The 20,722-nt window shown below is 46.3% G+C and overlaps 1 protein-coding gene across 1 annotated transcript in view; it reads left to right on the top strand.

The window, feature by feature from the left end:
• SLC4A5 (solute carrier family 4 member 5) overlaps window positions 1-20,722 on the top strand; it is a 94,095-nt gene that overhangs the window by 1,247 nt on the left and 72,126 nt on the right. Inside the window, exons 2-3 of the mRNA XM_061211429.1 lie at window positions 3,871-4,041; window positions 17,300-17,429. Of these exons, the coding sequence (XP_061067412.1) occupies window positions 3,871-4,041; window positions 17,300-17,429 (301 nt within the window). The remainder of the gene's footprint in view (window positions 1-3,870; window positions 4,042-17,299; window positions 17,430-20,722) is intronic.

Raw genomic sequence — 20,722 nt, 5'->3', positions numbered from 1 at the left:
TGTAGGAGAGAGAAGGAAGGAGATGCACCAGTCATTCTGGTACTGGTTCACTAGGAAGTGAGGCTGCACTTCATAAAGATATCTACCTCAAATTTCTCATTACACCCACGAGAGACTGAGGGTCCAGAAGAGCAAGCAGTAGGATAAGGTGGGGGTGAGCTGGGATTCTAAAGAGATTTGGACACTGACATCCATGTAACCTTACTCTCCAGTGCCTAGTAATGCACCAGCCAGCGTAGACTAACACAGAATCTGCTCACCAGAGTGGGCATTCAACATGTCTCTAAAAGGCCTAGACATGCTTCTTCAAGTTTCAGCTTCATGTGGTTTCAGTGTGATATGTGCAGTCAGTGATGCCCAGGCATCTAGTATGCCAGTTTCAGTAGTTTGAGCCAACAGGTAGCCCTCTCCTCCAGGGGAAAAAAACAAACAAACAAATAGAAACAAAACAACCCCCCCCCAAAAAAAACCCTCACAAAATTAGTGTAGATCTTGATGTAAGAACACAAAGTCCAATTTCCCACTCTGCCACAGACTTTCAAATTTTAGTTGCTATTCTTGGGCTTCAGAAATAGTCATAATGATCAATAGCTGTTGACCAGCCCTAGGGAAAATTTTTACCACAAATCAATCAATGTGATACACCACATTAATGAAATGAAGAATAAAAATTATATGGTCATCTCAATAGATGCAGGAAAAGCATTTGACAAAATACAACATCCATGCATGATTAAAAAAAAAAAACACTCAACAAACTGGCTATAGAGGGAATGTTCCTCAATATAATATAGGCCATATATGACAAGCCCATAGCTAACATCATACTCAATGATGAAAAGCTGAAAGCTCTTCTCTAAGATCAGGAACAAAACAAAGATGCCCACTCTTGCCACTTTTATTCAAAATAGTACTGGAAGTCCTAGCCAGAGCAATTAGGCAAGAAAAAGAAATAAAAGGCAAGAAGAAGAAATTTTTAAATTGGAAAGGGAGAAGTAAAACTGTCTCTATTTGCAGATGGCATGATATTATAAATAGAAAATGCTAAAAATTCCACCAAAAAACTGTTAGAACTAAAAAATTTTTTTTAAATTAAAATTGCAGGATACAAAATCAATATACAAAAATCAGTTGCATTTCTATACACTAACAATGAACTTTCAGAAAGAGAAATTAAGAGAACAATTCCATTTACAATTGTATCAAAAAGAATGAAATACTTAGGAAAAAATTTAACCAAGGAGATAAAAGATCTGTGCACTGAAAACTGTAAGACACTGATGGAAGAAATTGAAGACAACACAAATGCATGGAAAGATATTCCATGTTCATGGACTGGAAGAATTAATATTGTTAAAATGTCCATATTAGCCAAAACAATCTACAGATTCAATGGAATCCCAATCAAAATTTCAATGATTTTTTTTCACAGAAATATAAAAATCAATCCAGAAATTCATATGAAACCACAAAGGACCCTGAATAACCAAAGCAATCTTGAGAAAGAAGAACACAGCTTGAAGATCACACTTCCTGATTTCAAACTATATTACAAACTACTGTATTCAAAACAGTATGGTACTGACATAAAAACAGACATACAGATCAATGGAACAGAATAGAGAGCCCAGAAATAAACCCACACATATATAGTCAATTAATTTACAACAAAGGAGCCAAAATATACAATGGGGAAAGGATAGTGTCTTCAATAAATGATATTGGGAAAACTAGGCAGCCACATGCAAAAGAATGAAACTGGACCCCTATCTTACACCATACAGAAAAATCAACTCAAAATGGATTGAAGACTTGAACGTAGGACCTGAAACCATGAAACTCTTAGAAGAAAACATAAGGGGTAAGCTCCTTGACATCAGTCTTGGCAATTATTTTTTTTAATTTGACATCAAAAGCAAAGGCAACAAAATAAAAAACAAAGTTAAACTACATCAAGCTAAAAAGCTTCTGTGCAGCAAAGGAAATTATCAACAAAATGAAAAGGTAACCTACAGAATTGGAGAAAATATTTGCAAATCACATATCTGATAAGAGGTTAATACCCAAAATATATAAAGGATTCATATAGTTCAATAGAAAAACAAAACAAAACAGAAATACAATTTAAAAATGGAAGAGAAACTGAATAGAAATTTTTCCAAAGAAAACATACAAATGGCTAACAGGTACTTGAAAATGTGCTCAACATCATTAAATCATCAGGGAAATTCAAATTAAAACCACAATGAGATATCACCTCACAACTGTTAGAATGGCTATCATCTAAGACAAGGGATAACAAATGTTGGCAAGGATGTGGAGAAAAGGAAACCATTGTGCACTGTTGGTGGGAATGCAAATTGGTGCAGACACTGTGGAAAACAGTATGGAGATTCCTCAAAAATTAGTAACAGAACTACTGTATGATCCAGCAATTCCACTTTTGGGTATATACCCAAAAGAAATGAAATCATTATCTTGAAAATATATCTGTACTCTCATGTTCATTGCAGCATTATTTATAATAGTCAAGACATGGAAACAACCTAAGTGTCCATCAGCAGTTGAATGGTTAAAGAAAATGTGATATACATATGAATATTATTCAGCCATAAATAAGAAAGAAATCTTGCCATTTGCAACGTGAATGGACCTTGAAGACATTATGCTGTGTCTTAGACAGAGAGACAAATACTGTATGATCTCACTTATACATGGAATCTAAAAATCCAAACTCATGGAAACAGGGAATAGGTTGGTGGTTACCAGAGGCTGGGAGTGTGAGGTGAGGAATTGGGTGAAGGTGGTCAAAAGGCACAAACTTTCAGTTATAAGATAAATTAGTCATGGGGATGTGATGTACTGTATGGTGACTGTAGTTAACAATAGTGTATTGTATGCTTGAAAGTTGCTAAGAGACTAAATCTTGAAAGTTCTCATCACAAGAAAAAAAATTTGTAACTATGTGTGGTGATGGATGTTAACTGAACTTATTGTGGTAGTCATTTTGCAGATATACGTATATCAAATCATTATGTTGTACACCTTAAATTAATACAATATTATATGTCAATCACATCCCAAGTTAAAAAAATAATAGGGGAAACTGGAGGTGGCATATGGTAGGGTACATGGAACTTCATGTACTATCTGCTCAATTATTCTGTACATCTAAAATTGTACTAAAAAAACTATTAATTATTTTTAAAATTGTTGACCAACTCAAGACAATACGGATGAGAAACTGGCGGCAGAATGTCCTTCCTGAGGTCTGAGGGAATTCTAGCTGCCTCTTTGTGCACAGAGTTAGTGGGGGATTTACATACCAGCCAGGCTTCTTAGTGGAATTCTGAATTAGGGTTCTTGGTAGCTCTAGTTCTTGAAAATTCTAGTTTACAAAACCAGCTTTGAGAAATCCTTAATAACTCACTTCTCTGATAAGTAGTAGTTCACATAGTCCTTGGTTGTTAGTAAAAATGGCCCTTGATGGAAATGCATATGGCTTTCCCATAACAATTGAAGCCGGGGCTTGGCATTTTGAACTAAATCTGTGACCCACCGAGGGCCTCTCTCCTGGACCACGTGTCATAAACCATATGTGCTTATTGCTGCTCTGGACTAGCAAGAATGGGGAGATGGGAGTTCTGCTCATTCTGACAGAATTCTAACTATAGGGCCAAGGGTCTCCCTTCCAGCAACTGGGGAGTTGGTTCAGAGTTGGAATTCTATCAAGCCCAGTGGCCCCGTCCAGGAATCCTATGTCTTCTGATCTTCTTCAGTGGCCTCAGCTCTTTGTAACTGGAAAATATTAAGGAGAAATGCCGATTTTCAGTAACTCTACCTACCTTCTCTTTTATTCTGTGCCGACAGACTGCCGTTCCATCCACATTGGGCTTTCAGTCCCCAGTTACCCTCACAGGAAAAGAGACCAGAAGGGACATCTTTCAGGCCTGCAAAAGGTCCGCTGGGGCTTGTGGCCAGACAAGCCGCAGCAGGGGCTGGCCAGTGCCGGCAGCACTGTGGATCATGTCAGCAGGACACGTGAGTTCTTGAGGGGACCATTCTGGGGAGCCCTCTGCTGGGTGGTCCAGATGGGGCAGGGCAGGGCAGGGCAGGGGGATTCTCTGGAGAATGTGAGGAACGCCCCACGTTGCTCAGGCCTCTCAGTCCCCTCTGCTCTGCTGCCACGGCAGACCAGCCTCTCTGCTCAGGGACGCCTTTAGTCAGGCTGAGCCCCTGTCCCTCTCTGGTGACTTTGAGACCTCTGCTCTGATCCATTTTGCCTTGATTTCACAGTTTAATTCTCAGAATTATTTCCTGTTTCCAAATTCCTAGGGGCCACACAGCCGTTGCCCGAAGAGCCAATAACAAACGTGAGTGTCTGGCGTGAGGTGTTGTGCTCAGTAAACTGAATTCCTTATTGCATTCCCTCCACCCTCGCTCTTCACCTGAGCTTGAAGGAATGGTCTGGAATTGTCTGGGCACCCTGCTCCTCAGCTTGCAGAGTCCTGGAGGCTTTCTCCCAGGTCAGCAGAGCCCTTGAGGCCTTCCTCTGCTGTTGAGGAAATCAGTTCTGGGCTGGTTAAAAATCAGTCTTTTGTTCCTTCCTGTGGAAAGAAAAGTATCAATCGTAAGAGGAGTGAAAAGATTAGAGCACAACTGTGACATTTTATCCTTTTGAGCCTTCGCTGTTTCTAGGGACATGATTTCACCTGCAGCATATCCCAAATCTGCGTAATAAATGGTACCTAATTGGTTTCTACTATATAGTTCCACTGTCTTGAGCAAGGCAAAATGAGTTATTTTACCATCTAAACCTTCAAAAGAACGTCAGAGGCAGTAACAGCCTCTTAACATTACTGTAGGAGACCTGACATACACGCTTGCGAAGGCCATCTGAGTCACCCCCAACCCTGCACTGCCCTGAACAACTGCTGTCATTGGCACCAAGTCTACCAAGGCCTGTGACTTTTCCAAAGTAAATGTGCCTATGTGGGAGAGGGGTTAATGGGGAGTCCTTTGGAGGTGTCTAGTTTAAGAGATAAGCTTTGATTAAAATATGCATGTGCACACATACACACAAACATGCACACACAGGCTTGTGCACACATACATGTTCAGGGATAGACATATCAGAGACCCAAAGGAGGGCAAGCCTGGTGGGAAGGCCTGCTCCCCATGTTGGATCTGGATGCCTCCCACTCACTCTCTGGGGCATTCTCCTGTCACCCCACCACATTCAGAGATGAAATCACCCTTTCAAAGTTGAGTCTGCTGGATCCTTCCTGAGTCAGGGAAGAGGAAAGTGGGTTAGAGCTGGTGCTCTCTGATTGAAGGGTTTGGAGGAGGTCTAATAAATGGTATTTGTTGATGCAACATGGTGCATCACGAAAGTGGTCATGAATGGTGGATTTTATGTTGTTTTGGTGGTTTCTGCTTAAGGGGACACTGGTTTTAACTGGAAACCAAAGGGGAGGGAATGGAGAATCCTTTGGTACATTTGAATCCTTTGAACATTCAGTTCATTCTCTTCACAGCCTGCTATTCCCATGCACGTCACATGGCATGGCTGTGGAACAGGGGAGAGAATGGGAGGGCCTAGGAGGACAGGAAATTTCAGGCCATGTCTTTCAAGCTGGAGTAAAGTAAGAACCCCTTTTAAAGGGAAAAGGGGTTGTGGACCCATGAAAATGCATTTGTACATTTGTAGAGCCCCAGGGGACCATAAAAATCCCAGTTTGAGAAATAATATCTTAATTAAGGTTTTATTCCATAAAAGTATCTTACATTTTTGAATTATAACAACAGAAAAGTTTCACCCTTATATCTAATGAAAGAAATCTTTTTAAGATTATCATCAAAATGGAAACATGAAATTAAAAAATTCTAATAGATCCCACCTACCCCTAAGAATACTTTCCAGACCACAGTTCCAGACATGCTGACTTAAGGGAGCCACAAAGCCTGCTAGCGAAGTCAACAGCCACCGTGAGTTTTCTGTAGCCCATGGGGGCTGAGCTTGTTCCAGCCATTCTCTTAGGGGTGGTAGAGGTTCACCCCTCAGTCCTTCACTTCTTTCAAACCAAACAGGGCGTTGTGTGTATGATGCAAATATAACCCCTGCTCCACCACATCCCAGCGTCAGTAACAATGACCCGAGGAAGGGAAAACAAAACAGTGCCCAAGTAATTTTACTGCATCATCTGGATAATTGCCTGTATCTGCCACTTTTCTTTGCTGTAGGGCAACTGACCACATATGTTTTCCCTCTCTGAGTGTCCTGTCTATTCTATGAATCCATTCAGACAGCCCAGGCAGGCGGTCTAGCTGACCACAAAGTCCAAGTGGGACCTACCTCTACAGAAGAGGGGAATCATGCAGAATGGAGGGTGTGGGTGCTGGCCAGGCAGGTGGCTAGACATAGCTAGGCCTGAGAGTAAAGCAGGCTGTGCAGATGAAGGATTGACAGGTGACTCCTTTAGTTCCTGCCTCACAAAACAATGACAAGAATTTGTACCATGAAATGGTATTTCATTGTAATTTTGTTAACTAAATGTATAGTGTTAATAAAAAGGAGATATTATTATCCCCATCTTCAGATTGGGAAATCAAGGTTTGAAGAGATGTAGTGTGATACAGTGGTAATCAGTGAAACTAGAATTTGAAAACAAGTCTGTAGACTCTAAAACCTGTGTGTGCCCCTTCCACTACACTACTGTCCTTTGTAAGTTATCACTGGTCAGTCACCATGTTGGATATGGGCTGAGAATTACATCCTTTTAGGCAGCCAAATTGCCTTATGATGACAGGGATATGTAGGTAGTAGTTATACCATAATATGATACACCATAGCAGTTGGATTGTTTATCCCCCTACTCCTTACCACCCCTTACTCCAATATGAATATAATTTAGGAAGTCAGTACTTAGCAGCAAATCAATTTTGACTCCAGCAGAGCATATATAGGGAACAGAACCATCAAGCTGTGGTGAGAATCAGCAAGCGCCATGCTTCCTTCCCTGGAAAGAATGCATTTTCTGGCTCTGAGAACCTCTTGAGAGCTATTAGGAGCAAGAGGGTGAAGAGCAGCTGTAGAAATATGGCTGCCCTTTGGTGTTTCTTGGCTGGTGCTAAGAACTGGAGCCAAGATCTAAGAGGAACGAGACCGACCAAGCCCAACCTGGTGTGTAGCCACTGGGGTCTCAGCGCCTTCATCTGTAGAGTGAAAGATTGTTGTAGGGTGACCAACTGTTTCAGTTTAACTGGGATGGAGGGCTTTCCCAGGACATGGGACGTGGGACTGTCAGTGCTAAAACCGGTCAGTCCAAAGCAAACTGGGATGTTGGTCACACTAAGTTGTGAGCTCCTAGATGAAATATAAACAGACATGAAGTATTTTGCATGGTGCACAGTGCATGACAGGCACTTGACATATGTTACTTCAACTGATCTATGTTAACCCAATTTAAAAGCACTCCTTGGGGTTCCCTGGTGGCGCAGTGGTTAAGACTCTGCCTGCCAATGCAGGGGACACGGGTTTGAGCCCTGCTCTGGGAAGATCCCACATGCCGCAGAGCAACTAAGCCCATGCACCACAACTACTGAGCCTGCGCTCTAGAGCTCACGAGCCACAACTACTGAGCCCACGTGCCACATCTACTGAAACCTGCGTGCCTAGAGCCTGTGATCTGCAACAAGAGAAGCCATCACAATGAGAAGCCTGTGCACCGCAATGAAGAGTAGCCCCCGCTCACTGCAACTAGAGAAAGCCTCTGCGCAGCAACGAAGACCCAACACAACCAAAAATAAATAAATAAAAAATAAAAACACTCCTTTACGAGTGGACATCTGGTTTGGCTGCCATCATTCGTACTGAGAAGCTTATGAGATCCTTCTGGTGGGAGGGGTGTGAAAAAGTGTTAAGGTCTTCTACTTGCCAAGTATTGAACAACTCTAGGGTCACTAAAAGATCAAAACCACCCCAAGATGAGCAGTAAGGGAGAGAAAGGCTATTTTTTAGCCAGGTGTTTGAGCCTCATATGGTTCCAAAGGCTTTAGATTTCATGGGGTCTTTCTTTCCCATTTCTTTTTATTTATTTATTTGTTTGTTTGTTTATTTTTGGCTGCGTTCGGTCTTCGTTGCTGCACACGGGCTTTCTCTAGTTGCGGCAAGCAGGGGCTACTCTTCGTTGTGGTGTGCGGACTTCTCATTGCAGTGGCTTCTCTTGTTGCGGAGCACAGGGTCTAGGCATGCAGGCTTCAGTAGTTGTGGCACGCGGGCTCAGTAGTTGTGGCTCGCAGGCTCTAGAGCGCAGGCTCAGTAGTTGTGGCGCACGGGCTTAGTTGCTCCGCGGCATGTGGGATCTTCCCGGACCAGGGCTCGAACCCGTGTCCCCTGCATTGGCAGGCGGATTCTTAACCACTGCGCCACCAGGGAAGTCCCTCTTTCCCATTTCTGATGAGGAAGGAGCAAGCGTTGGGACAGAAGACAAATTTACCTCTAAAGCATCTGCTCCACTAAGGAGCTCCTGAGACAGGCTGTGTTTGCAACATAGGAGCAAAGACAATTGGATTTCTTTTAGAGTTCGAAGCTTTAAAATGAGGTGGTTTCCTCTGTATACTTTACCAACTTGTTTCTGGGAAGGAGTGGTAAAGAGAGGAGCAGAGACAAAGGGAACAGGAGGGAGGAAAGGGGGAAAGAATATCATCTTAGGCCTTTTAGGCACACCCCACCCCGGTGTGTGTGTGGAGGGGGAGGTTGGGCAGACAGGAAGGCAAATTCAAAATTCCCGAAGGAAGCCTGTATTTGCTCTTCCTCTCTTCTTGCCCTTGACATCTTAAAACCTGGATTTCCTGGAATTATCAACATAGACAGCATTCAAACAAACAAAAGCACAAACAAACAAAAACCCCTATCCTGAGAATCCTGAGTTAGTGACCTTAAGACCTTAAGAGGAAATTAGGGTTTAAAGCTCAGTTTGCAAGTGAACCAATGAAAGTTCTAATAAATACAAAGTTATTATAACCCATATATGTTAGCTGGATTTACCTTATTCCTTGAGAGTTAGTGTCCTTACATCTGCCTAAATTTCTGTGAATTTCCAGCGGCTTCCAGTCTCAGTATCACTGTAGCTCCAAGTCCTGCCTGCTGGGCTCACAGTCTCGCTGTGTCTCACCTCCTGTACCTGTTCTCTGCCCTCACCTCCAGCTCCAGCTCAGGCATGGGGTTCAGTCCTCCTTTGGTCTCCCCCAGATTGGTCACATACCACATACAAGTGAACAGCAGGCTTTCTTGAAGTTCAGAACCATGGAGCAGTTTTACCTTGCAGAGATACACAATTTTTAAAGTGAGATGCTAGATATCCCCTTTCTTTAAAATCCCCTGGTCACAGGAAATTTCCTATTGGCCACTTTTCTCTGAAGTTTCAGCCTCCTACCATATTGGCAACTCCCACCTCACCCCCACTCCCCCTAGCCAGTTCCGTCACATCTCCTGCTTCTCAGTTTTCAGCCACCCCCCAGCTTCTCCCCTCCCTCCCAACACATACACTCACTCCCCTCCCTTTCAGTCACATCAATTTCCCTCTGCCCACCTTAGCTCAACGCCCATTTTTGCACAGCTAAAGACACACAATGTGTTGAGCTAAACACAAAGACCATCGCCTCTAAGTCTAGCCCTTTAGCTAGACTTAACATTCTTTTATAACACTTACACTTGCAGTTTTTGAGAAGGTATACAGAAGAAAATCTCCATACCTTAGAATTTCATATAAGGGAGACTCATGATTAAGATGGTAATTTGATCACAAGTATCAGAAACCTGCTTGAGCTGTCTTGAGCAAGGAGGGAGTGAGGGGGTGGGGGGAGAGAGAGTTAGTTTATACTGTAAGAGCAAAGGAGTTTCTCACAGTCCCTAAAGAACAACCAACCAGGCTCAGCAGGAGGATGGGCACCCTCTCAGTCCCCTCTCTGGGACTCATGGCCTTCCCCCTGCTTCTCCTGTAAGTCTGCTTTATTCCTCTCTCTCTGTAGCCTTTTCTGCCTCTCTGTGCCCTCAGCTTCCATTTTACATGCTCCTTCTCTCAGAAACCGTCAGGAAAGGCCCAGCTATCTCCGAAACCGAATTCAGAATTTCCAGGCTTGAGTCAGGTGTCTGATTAACTGTTCCTGGTCCAATTAACCATGGCGAAGGGGCACAGGTCAAGCATTCCACAAACACGGCCACCAAAGAGTCATCCTTTGGGTGGGGGACTGTATGGGCTGGCAGACAACCCCAAAGCTACTGACGACAGGATGGATTCCCATAAACACTACACGTCCGCAGATTCTCTCCTCTTCCTTCCCAGAGAGCATATTTTGAGTTTATGGACTGCTTTCTAGAAAAAAAACCCTTACTGACCATGAAACTATGACTTGGAGTCTTCCAGTCCCCTCTTGAAAACCACCTCAAATGACTGCAAGCATGACTTTGGAGCCCTCAGTTTCTGTCTCTCCCACTCCCCGGTACTCGGGGGCCTTGAGCTTGGTCCCCTACCCAGCTCCATTTCCTTGTTGTTGCTGAGGCTAGTCCCAGCTGCTATACTCATGAGTGTTAAGCAGTGAAATTCACCTAGCATATATTTAGAGTGTCCGTGCTGTGAGCTGAGAGAGAGCACCTCTGAAAACACTCAGAACTGAGGACCCTAGGTCCAAGCCCTCATGCTGACTTCCTGGTGGTGCTAAACGCCTCCTGGTTCTTCTAGGAGTTGAAGACTTGCAGGTTGCAGGCCACATGGTGATTTTGTGCTTTGCTCAACTAATGACTGGACAGGTGCCCCCCTCTCTGCCCCCAGTAAAAGCACGATTCTGTGTGCGTCTGTTCATGTGTTTCCTGAAGCTTGCTCCTTCCGAGGTTAGGTTTCTCCCAGAAACTGCTGGTTGAGTCCATACCTCCAGTTGGGCCATCGCTATGTGATTCTTGCTGTGAGCTATCAAGGGGCTATTATCTGTGGCCTTGCAGATTAACTTTCGTGAAGGGCCCGCAGTGCATTAGAGATGCACTGAGGCCCTGATGCAGGAACGCAGCTCATAGAGCTAGGCTTCTGCGGGCCCGAGGGAAGGGAGGGGCCTCAGGGTGGAGTGGGAGGGGTAGAACAGGTATTTAGAAGCTGAAAAGGATTGAGCCCTTGGACTGTTTAAAAGGGTTATTAGGGAGGAAAGTGTCAGACCTGTTGGCAACATCAATCATAGCGATATTTACTGGGTAACTGGCATATGCCAAGCACTGTGCCATCCACGTCACATATATCATCTCATTTAATGGCCATCACAATCCAGTAAAGCAGGTGTGATTATACCCACTTTATAGATGGAGAAACTAAGGCTAAGATTGCTTAATGCCTTGCCAAAATCCCACTGCTAGTAATTACCAGAGTAAGGAGTTGAACGTAGGTCTGGGCTCTTAAAGCACCACACGAGTAAAGAGAATCCTCTGGCGTCCTTGGTGATCTCTCTCTGGGTGTTCCTCTGGGATTTCGAGGTCACCCACAGCCCCTGACTCAGTGTAGCGTGCAAGGTCTGCCCCGTGGTGCTCAGGAAGAAATGGGCCGACTTCAGCCACAGTGCGGTACGAACTGTAGAGCCTGGGACCTTTAGAGGGGCCCATCTACTCACTGCCCTGCCCTGCTAAGGAGCCCACCAAAGCAGGAAGTCCTTGGTGGGGGCCCCGCACCTAAATACACAGCCCTGACCCTCTGCTGCTATGTTCTCAGCTTTAAAGTCGGCACACTTGATCCTTGAGCCTCAGGCATGAAGACATGGTAAGGGAGCACAGGGCAGTGCAGGGTGAGGGCGTCAGCAGACTGCTGTCCTAACCTGGGGCCTGGTGGGGCCTTCTGTGCTGTAAACTAGGTCTCAGATTTCTCATCCTCTCACCCTCTCATCCATCGCTAAGCTCTCTCCCAGCTCTGAGACTTAGTGAATTCAGGGTTCAGAGCTCCTTGGAGCAGCAGCCACTCATGACCTCTAATCAACCTTGGCACACTGTAAGTATTCACTAAGCACTTGTTGAACCAAACCCAGGAGATTAGGAGTTTCTTAGCAGAGCGAAATAATTCCCCAGGAGGGCTCAGCACACACCCTGAAGTGACCCGTTCCCACTGTCCATGGGCTCTCGGAAAATGTCCACTGAGTGATAGTTGGCATTTTGTCTTAGAAGCAGACTAAGAGGGGAAGGGTCAGGAGTTTGGGTTTAAAGTTGGGGAAGGAGAGAAGCCGGCTGCATGGAATATTACTGACCAAGCGTGGTTGCTGTGGAACATGAGACCCCCCAGCAACTCTCCCCCTACAACTCCACCTCCACCCTGGGGCTGTGCGGCTGAGAGAATCCACGGGCCAGGACAGGCCCTGCTCTAGCCGGCTCACCTGCAGCCAAGGCCCTTTAGGAGGCCCCGGGGAGTCTCAAGGAAAATCCTACCTTTGCCTCTATAAAGGGGCCTGAGGAGAGGTGCCTGGGCTCCCCTTGGGCCCCCGGCTCGGCAGGAAGGGCCCATGGGGGAGGGGGAAGGGGCAGTTCTGCCAGTCCTCTCGAGCCTGCAGCTGCCACCCTCTGCTGCTGTGGAGACCCGGCTGCCCCGGCCACAGAGCCCTTCTCTCTCCACCGTGCCTGAGAACCTGAGAGCTCTCTCTCACTCTCCCCCCTGCCTTTCTCTCTCTCTCTCTCTCTCTCTCACACACACACACACACACACACAATTCTCTTATACTCACAGTATCTTTAATTCACTCTCAATATTTTTTCCTCTCGTGCTTACTACATCTTCTCACATACAACCCTCTCTCCACTTCCCCAGTCTTTCATACATTCCTTTTCTCTCCCCCCACCCCCTCCCCCTCTCCCTCTCTTTCCCTCTCCCTCTTCTCCTCTCCCCACACCTCCCCTGGTGCTTAACTGGAAACAAAAGTGAGTTTGTTGTGCTCTGCTGGTGGGGAAGAGGACGTGTGAAGGCAGCAGCCAGGGTGGCAGCAGCAGAAACAGGCTGGGGCCAGAGGCAGTGTCCACAGCCGGAGACCCCAGCGCTCAGCTACTCCAGGGAGCAGGTAATGCCCCAGACAGGGCTGGTTCAGGCATCCCCCTCTCTGTCGGGTCTCATCATTTCATGACTGTTCCATTTATATGCCTTCTTATTTGGCCATGAAGGCAGAAGGGGATTGCAGATTTAGGGAATGGTAGGCACAAAAGGTCCAAGGAGTGATGTGCTCTCCTCTTCAGAGAACTGTGTGTGGTCTGATGTGGCTGGGGTCCACAGCGTCTGGGCTTAAGGATGGCTGGTGTCCAGGGTGGCTGGGGTCCAGGGTAACTGCGGTCCAGAGTATCCGGGGTCCAGGGTGGCTGGAGTCTGGGGTGTCTGGATGAGGAACATGACAGAACCTACTAGGGCAGGTTAGGGCCAGATCATGAGGGATGTTTTGAGCCATGTCATAGACCCTAGGCTTTAGGTAATAGAGAGCTATTGAATGTTTTTCACCTGGAGAGTAACATGACCAAATCTATATTTTAAAAGAGTAGTTCTTGAACTCTGATCTTGTGGAGAATTGGTGTGCCCTCTCAGAATCAAGCAGTCATAGTCTTCTCCCAGTTTAAGGAAAAAATAAAGTTATTTGTTCAATTGTTAAATTTTCGTCTATAAAATGTCCTTAAACCTTTGACGTCTGCTAGCAAGTGTCAATAATCAATAAGTCAATAAAAAGGACTAAGTTTAAAGTAGTAGAAAAATTCGGAAATAAAAATCCATTTAAATAAATGCAGTCCATTGAGCTATATACAGATAAATTGGTAGTATTCTCTGCTAGTAAAATTATTTCTAACTCATATGCACAATATTTTATGGTGCTGTTCAAAGAGCACCATGACTCCCAGGAGTTTGCCATGTGAACATGTTCGAAATGTCTTAAAGCAAACTCTGCTGCTACATAGGGAATGGGATGGATGGGGCAAGCAGAGCCAGTGGGAGCAGTAGGTGGCTCTTGCGATGATAGGAATAGGAGATAATGAGAACCTGAACAAAGGTGGTGGCAATGGTGGGAAAAAGGGAGAGAGCTAAAAAATAGTCAGGAAGTGAGTGGAAGACGTTAGTGTCTGATTGCACATGGATGATGAGAGAGAAGGAAGCTTCAGGAGTGAGCCCAACATTTCTCCTCTGGACGGCTGGGTAGCCAGGCTGCTTTGAATATGTTGAGACTGACTCGAGAAGGCTGGAGAACTCCCAGATGGAGCAGTCCAGCTGGCAGTTGGAAATGCTCAGTAAGTCAGGACCTAGAGACACGGGTGACCTCGGCTATAGGGTGACACCAAAAAGAACATGAGGTGGTCCAGTAGGGGTGTAGAAAGAGAGGAGACAAGAAGGCCAAGGAGGAATCCTGGGGAAGATCAAGATTTAAGTGAGACATACAAGAAGGGCCAGGGAAGGACGCTGAGAAGGAGTCCTCAAAGAGATAGGAAAAAATATCAAGAAAGTGCTATCTTATAAGAACCAAGAGCATTTCAGTTCAGAGGGAGCAGTCAGCACCACTCATGTCCCAGAGAGATAAGCCAGACCATAGCTTCACAGTGTCGTAGGTTTGATTGATTTTATTGACTTATTGATTTGAGAATAAAACAACAAGAGAGATCTGAGAGCAGGGTTGTAAACTTGGGTGCTTAGCATAAATGAGATTAACAGGGTAATAATAGGGAGTAGTGGGGACTGTGGCCAACTAAAATGCATATTCTCATCCATCACTCAGCTCTAATTGATTGTTGCCAGGTAGGAATATGGGCACTGTCATAAGAGTATCTGAATTTTCAAGAAAAGTCAGAAATCTAGATTTTTATATGCAATCTCATAATTCTTTATATTAGCAACAATTTCAAAAACTTTTATACTCTATGAGGGCTGAATTAAACACATCTTTGAGCTGCCAGTTTAAAATCTCTGCCTTAGTCAATGTCCTTAGTGTGGTGGGGATGAATCAGTTGCAGCAGGTTGGGAAGTGATTAGGTAAGGAGGAAGTGGAGACAGCGAGTGTAGACCTCCCCTTCAATAAGTTGAGGAGAGAGAAGGGAAAAGGAGAGCAGCAGAGCTTAGAAGGCAGGCAGGATCAGGGGAAGGTGTTTCGTGGTAGGAAGAGCTGTTTATCGGTTGAGAGAAAGAGGGTGGAGGGAGAGAAGTTGACGACCCAGTTAAGGAAAGGTTGGTTGACGAAATAAGGATCCAGTAGAAGGGAATAGACGGGGCCAGAGATAGGCTAGAGGAAGAAGTCTTGTTCAGAGATAGACTGCAGCAGTGGTAAGGACACAGAAGGACTGGAAAGGAGGAAGTTGATGGATTTCATGCCTGGAGGTCTTATTTTCTTGGTGGTGTGGGATAAGAGACAGGTCAAGAGGCTTGCAGAGAGGAGCAAAGGTTAGTGGTGGCATCGAGGAACATGGGAAAGGGCGTGCAAGGATGAGTGGAAGTGGCTGTACTTCTGAGACCTGTTAACAGTGGAAACCCCCCATTTGTACAGCTGGGTAGTTTTCTCCAGAGGGGCTCATGAGCCTGGGTGCTAAGCTTGGTGGCAAGGGGGATTGACACCTGTTATATTCCAGGCCCTGTGTCACGTGTGTTATCCTCCTTACCTGATTTATTGGGACAATAACCCTGTTCACTCAGACTGAATTCACTCATGAGTAAGTAGCAACTCTGAGATTCATACCCACGTCTAACTGGATTGAAAGCCTAGCGTGTGCCTTGCATCCACCGTACCACCATACCACACTGCCTCTCCCTGCACCCCAGGACACATTTGAAGAGGTGGAGATTGGCCCAGTGAATTCTTGTTTGGGCATCAGCTGCCTGGTTTTATTGGGAAGTCAAGGAGTAAGAGAGTGGAGACTGTGATGAGAAGGGTAGTTGAAATTATTGATCATTGGGAGTCCATGGAGAAATAAGTGAAGGCCAAAGGGATGATAAACTGAGGAGATAGAGGGGCTTGGAGGAAGAGGAAGACTTGATGAAGCCTAAAGACAGTGAGAGATTGAACCAGAGCAGGGGCAATGGGATTGGTGAGGAAGGAGAGTATTCTCGAAAACTTTTATTGTGGGAGTGGAGGTGAGAGAAAGAGGTGAGGTGAGAATGATGCCAGGGTGTCTAGCCTGTGCGGTTGGGTGGACAGTTATGCCTCTAACCAAGGCATTCAATGTTGTGTGAGACCTCTCTCTCTCTGGCCCACCATGCCCTAGACACACTAACCAACACACCCCACCTCAGGTCTTTGGCACGCTGGCAGCACTCTTCTTCCAGATATGCAGAAGTGGCTCATTCTCATTTTTCAAGTTCCAATTCAAATACGCCCTCCTCAGAGAGGCCTTTCTTGACCATGCTATCTAATATAGCTCCGTGGTCTTCTTTTTTTCTTTTCAGAACACTTATTACTACTTATCACTGAAATGATTTTTTATGGATTTGTTTACTTGTTTATTGTCTGTATCTGCCACTGGAGAGGCTCAAGAGATCAAGAATATATGGGCCTCCTTCACAGCTTTGTTTCCCTACACCTAGACCAATGCCTGGCACATAGTAGGCATTCATTAAATATTGAGTGAGAGAAAGAAGGAAGAGAGGGAGGGAGGGAGGGAGGAGGGAGGGAGGAAGAAAAGGAGGAGGGGAGGGAGGGAGGCAAGGAGGGAAGGCAGGAGAAGCATGTTTGGGGAAGAGTACGTGTTCCGTGTCAGAATGCTGACTTGAGGTGCCTGAGAGACACCCAGAAGGCAACATCCCCTGGGCAGTTGGAAAGCAGACTGGGAGCTCAGGGACAGACTGTTACGTTGCACGTGAAGAAAGTGGGCCCACGTGCCACACTGGTACAAGCACATCCTTTCACATGTCTGATTGCCCCTTCAAGGCCAATGCTGGGAGTTGACTGTGTGGAGTCCAGTGGAAAAGGGATCCCTCTGGGTATGTTATGCTGAAGTTGGGACAGAGTTTTTCTCCCCTCACTTATTTGTTCTGTTCCCTGTCCTTGCTGCTGCCCTGGCTTTGGCCATTTTCCATCTTTCTTCAGTGTCAGCTACAAGACCCAGGAGTCTGAATACAGACTAAATCCTTTCATGTCTTTTATCTCGAAGAATATCCCACCCACATCCAATCCACAGAAACTTGAGTCTAGCTTTGCCCAGAGGGTGGACTTCGTTTTACTGAATTAGGAAATACTTTGCCCTTGCACTTGGCTCCTGCTCCATTTCAGTTGGCCTCTACCTCCCATGGGGCACTCAGCAGAACCTGTTGCCCTCCTTTTGCAGGGTCTCCAGCTGCTGAGCAGCTCCAGGACATCCTGGGGGAGGAAGATGAGGCTCCCAACCCCACCCTCTTCACAGAGATGGACACTCTGCAGCACGACGGAGACCAGATGGAGTGGAAGGAGTCGGCCAGGTGAGGCAGAATCCCGGAGAGAGGTAGAGGGGACTTTCCACTGCAGTCTGCCTGGGCCCAGCCTGAGCTGACCAGTGGCATCTCATACCTTGAGTTCTACTAGGGCGCTTCCTGGCCCCCAAAGACCCACCTACTTGCCTTCCTTGGTGTGCAGAACTGGGCTGGATGCTAAGGAGCAAACAGAAACTTATGACTTTGTCTCATCCTCAGAGAAATGAAAATCCTGGTGGGAAAGTAGAACAGACACCCATGAAACCATGAGAGAATAACACAAGAGCATATATCCTTTCATGTCAAGTGGTTCAAACTAAATGTTGTAGAAGGGAAAGCACCAAGCAGGCTGGGGCAGATAGGAGTGCTTCCTGGAGGAAGAAGAATGCGTGCCAGGAAAAACCCACTTGGGGAGCTCCAGTGAGCACTGAAGCAAAGGGATTTGGCAGAGTCTGGGGCAGGACAAGAAGAGCGTAACTCTGGAGGCACACGTGGGGAGCAGAGAGAGCTGTGTATAGAGGGGCAGTAGAAGGAAGAGAAGAGCCAAAAGGCTGCAGGAGAACCATACGGTGAAGTCACGGGAGCCAAGGGAGAATCAGGGTAAGGAGTAGCGCTGGCCATACCCAGTGCCTGGGGCAGAGCAGCCTCTAAACTGAGCTGGACTGATCAGCAGCATCAAATGCTGCCAAGAGCTCAAGGAGAAGGCAGAATACAGTAGGGGCAGCAAGAGGGGCTGGTGAGAGGAGGAGGGACCCTGGGACAGAAGTTGAGAGTCTGCAAGCAGAGCATACCAATGTTTCTCAACCTTTTTTTGTATTAACGTCCCTCCCAAATTTTTAAATTTAAATTAACTTTGTTAAAATAGAATTAAATTTATTGCTAATGAGAGAAATGAAATGCTAAGAAATTAGATTTTGTCAGGTAGGTTTGAGCTTTGGAGTGCCACAAACCATTGTAATACCTTAAACTTTTTTGCTCTCCTAAGAACCAATTCTTGCCCCCTTGGGGCTGATATTGCCGCCGTTGAGAATGCCTGAACTAACTGCCAGCTGTGCCCAAGGTGGCTTTGCCTGGGGGCCACCATGACACCCAGGACCTGGCAGCTGCCCCAATCACAGCCTGGGCCCCTTCCTTACCTACCAACCTCACTCACCTCAGTAGCTGTTCTGTAGAACGAAGTGCGGATTTAACATTCCCAAGCTTCCCCCTCCAATCTCTCCTGGAAAAACAAAAAAAGAAAAAGAAAAAAGGCCATTGAGTGACTAGCAAATTCCTGCAGGCCTCAGAAGGAATGAATTCCTAGCCCCATGGCTGGGCCCAATCCCTGTCTGGAAGCTGTGGAGCCTCTTCTTATCAGACCATTCAATGAGCCCTTACTACTAATGCTAAACAATTCGCAGGCTCATCTCATTCAGGCTGCACAATGACCCTGAGGAGGCAGGAAATATTATTATCCTCATTTTATAGATGAGGATAGTTAGGTTTAGAGGGTCAAAGAGATGCAAGGGTCAGATCCTGCAGGTAGCTGAGTCTGGATGCTAGCCCAGGGCTATCTGACTCTCCAACTTGAGTGCTTATGAATTTTGTCATGTTTTCCCCATTTTCTCAGCCACTTCTCTCCCCTTCCTTCAACTTCCAGGGACTCTGTTTTGATTTCCATGGGAGGACATAAGTCTGGAGGGAATTCAACTGGTGTGAGAGATAAACGGCGACAGCCACAGAGCCCAGGACATCCATCCAGGGCTGATAAGAGAGGGGAGGACATTTCAAATGACCAGGGCCCAGTCTGTGCTACTGTGGCTTAATGCCTCTGAGGGGCTTGTACCTCCCTGGGCAAATGCCTTTCTTGTCCAAGGTGGGCATATAGAGAGAAGGAAAGTTGAGAAAGGCGTTCTCCAAGGCCCAGTAGGGAGAGGGTGACTTCTCCCCACCCTGGGCAAGGTGTGCATTCAGAATCCCTGGCAATAATTGCCAGGGCCAGACTTTCCATGAGGGCCTATCATACGCACCCACAGAGCCCTTGCTGAGAAGGCCCCAGGTCTCTCAGGGACACGAAATACCCAGTTTCTCTCTGAGTGTGGATCCATAGAGTCTTGCTCACTATAGACCCTGCAATGAAAGTGATAAACTGTAGATAATGATGTTTCTGGAAGAAGGCTCCTTTAAAATATAAAGGGTACTGGGGTTACCATCTGCAAACCAGGGTGTTTCCCCACAAGGCAGGCTTTCCAAGGACAGCATTTAAGGAGACCTGGGAAGGGCCCCAGTATAACCCTAGTGGACCTCAAACCCATAGCGAGAGGAAAGTGGAGGCTGGAGGAAGTTAAACAGCTGAACCCAATTCCAGGTTGATGGAGAGAGGAGCATCTTGAGGGCCAGCTTTGGGCAGGAAGCAGTGGGGGGAGAGCCGCTCAGGCCTCCTTATCTCGAGCTCCTTTCTCCACCCCAGCCTCCTTTAATCTTCTCTCCAGCTCCCCGTGGCTGGTTTGCAGCTCACTGTTGGAGGTCTGAGCAGTAGGCCTCTGCAGAGGTCAGAGACAGGGTTTGGTTATCGGTGAGCAAGTCCGCCTTGGCCTGGACAGCTGTGCTGGGGGTTCCTCCTGGCAAACTGCATCAGTAGAGGTGCTCCGGGCCAGGCCTGTTTGGGGCCTGTCACCCCACCAAAAAATGGGAAGAATTTCCCTCAGTGGACAGGCTGTGCGATCTACACAGGGAAGCCAGAGGTCTCGAAAGTTTCCAGAATCCAAGAATCAGCAAATCCTAGTGGGTTCTGGGCCTTCTTGGAATAACAGGAGAAAATGATAGGAGGCGGGAACAACCCCTCACGTGGACACTCAGGCCCTGAGAGGGTTGCAGGTTTGTACCCACATCAAAGAGATTGGAGGAGGGGACCTTTTAATAAAAGTATTTAATTTGTTGCGGGAGTGTTTGCTTTATTGAGTTAGGAGATTAACAGAGTGAAAATCTCAAATCCGCAAGGAATTTTCCCCGGCAGTGCTTTTCTGGGGGTTATTAGTTTGGGGGATGTTTTGGGCCCTTGGGGAAAGAATCACCACTGGACAGATTTAACTGGTTTTTTGAGCTCCACTGAGCCTGGCCCTTTGTGCATGATGGGGATTGTGTGTGCGGGCGTCATTTCTAATGTGATCAATGCTGGTAGGTCAGGCTGTTAATCAGATAGATTTTTATTAAATTTGTCTCTTTAGCGTTCCCGGCAGCTAGCTGTTTGCTGATACTGACCTTGCCTGAAGGGAGGCTTGGGTTGGGTGGCGCGGGATGGACCCCCTCACTGTGAGCAAACA

The sequence above is a fragment of the Eubalaena glacialis genome, chromosome 14, assembly GCF_028564815.1.
Source record: "Eubalaena glacialis isolate mEubGla1 chromosome 14, mEubGla1.1.hap2.+ XY, whole genome shotgun sequence".
NCBI classification, from domain to species: domain Eukaryota; kingdom Metazoa; phylum Chordata; class Mammalia; order Artiodactyla; family Balaenidae; genus Eubalaena; species Eubalaena glacialis.
The sequence above is the reverse complement of the archived record's forward strand: the minus strand, read 5'-3'. Positions and strand labels throughout refer to the sequence as shown.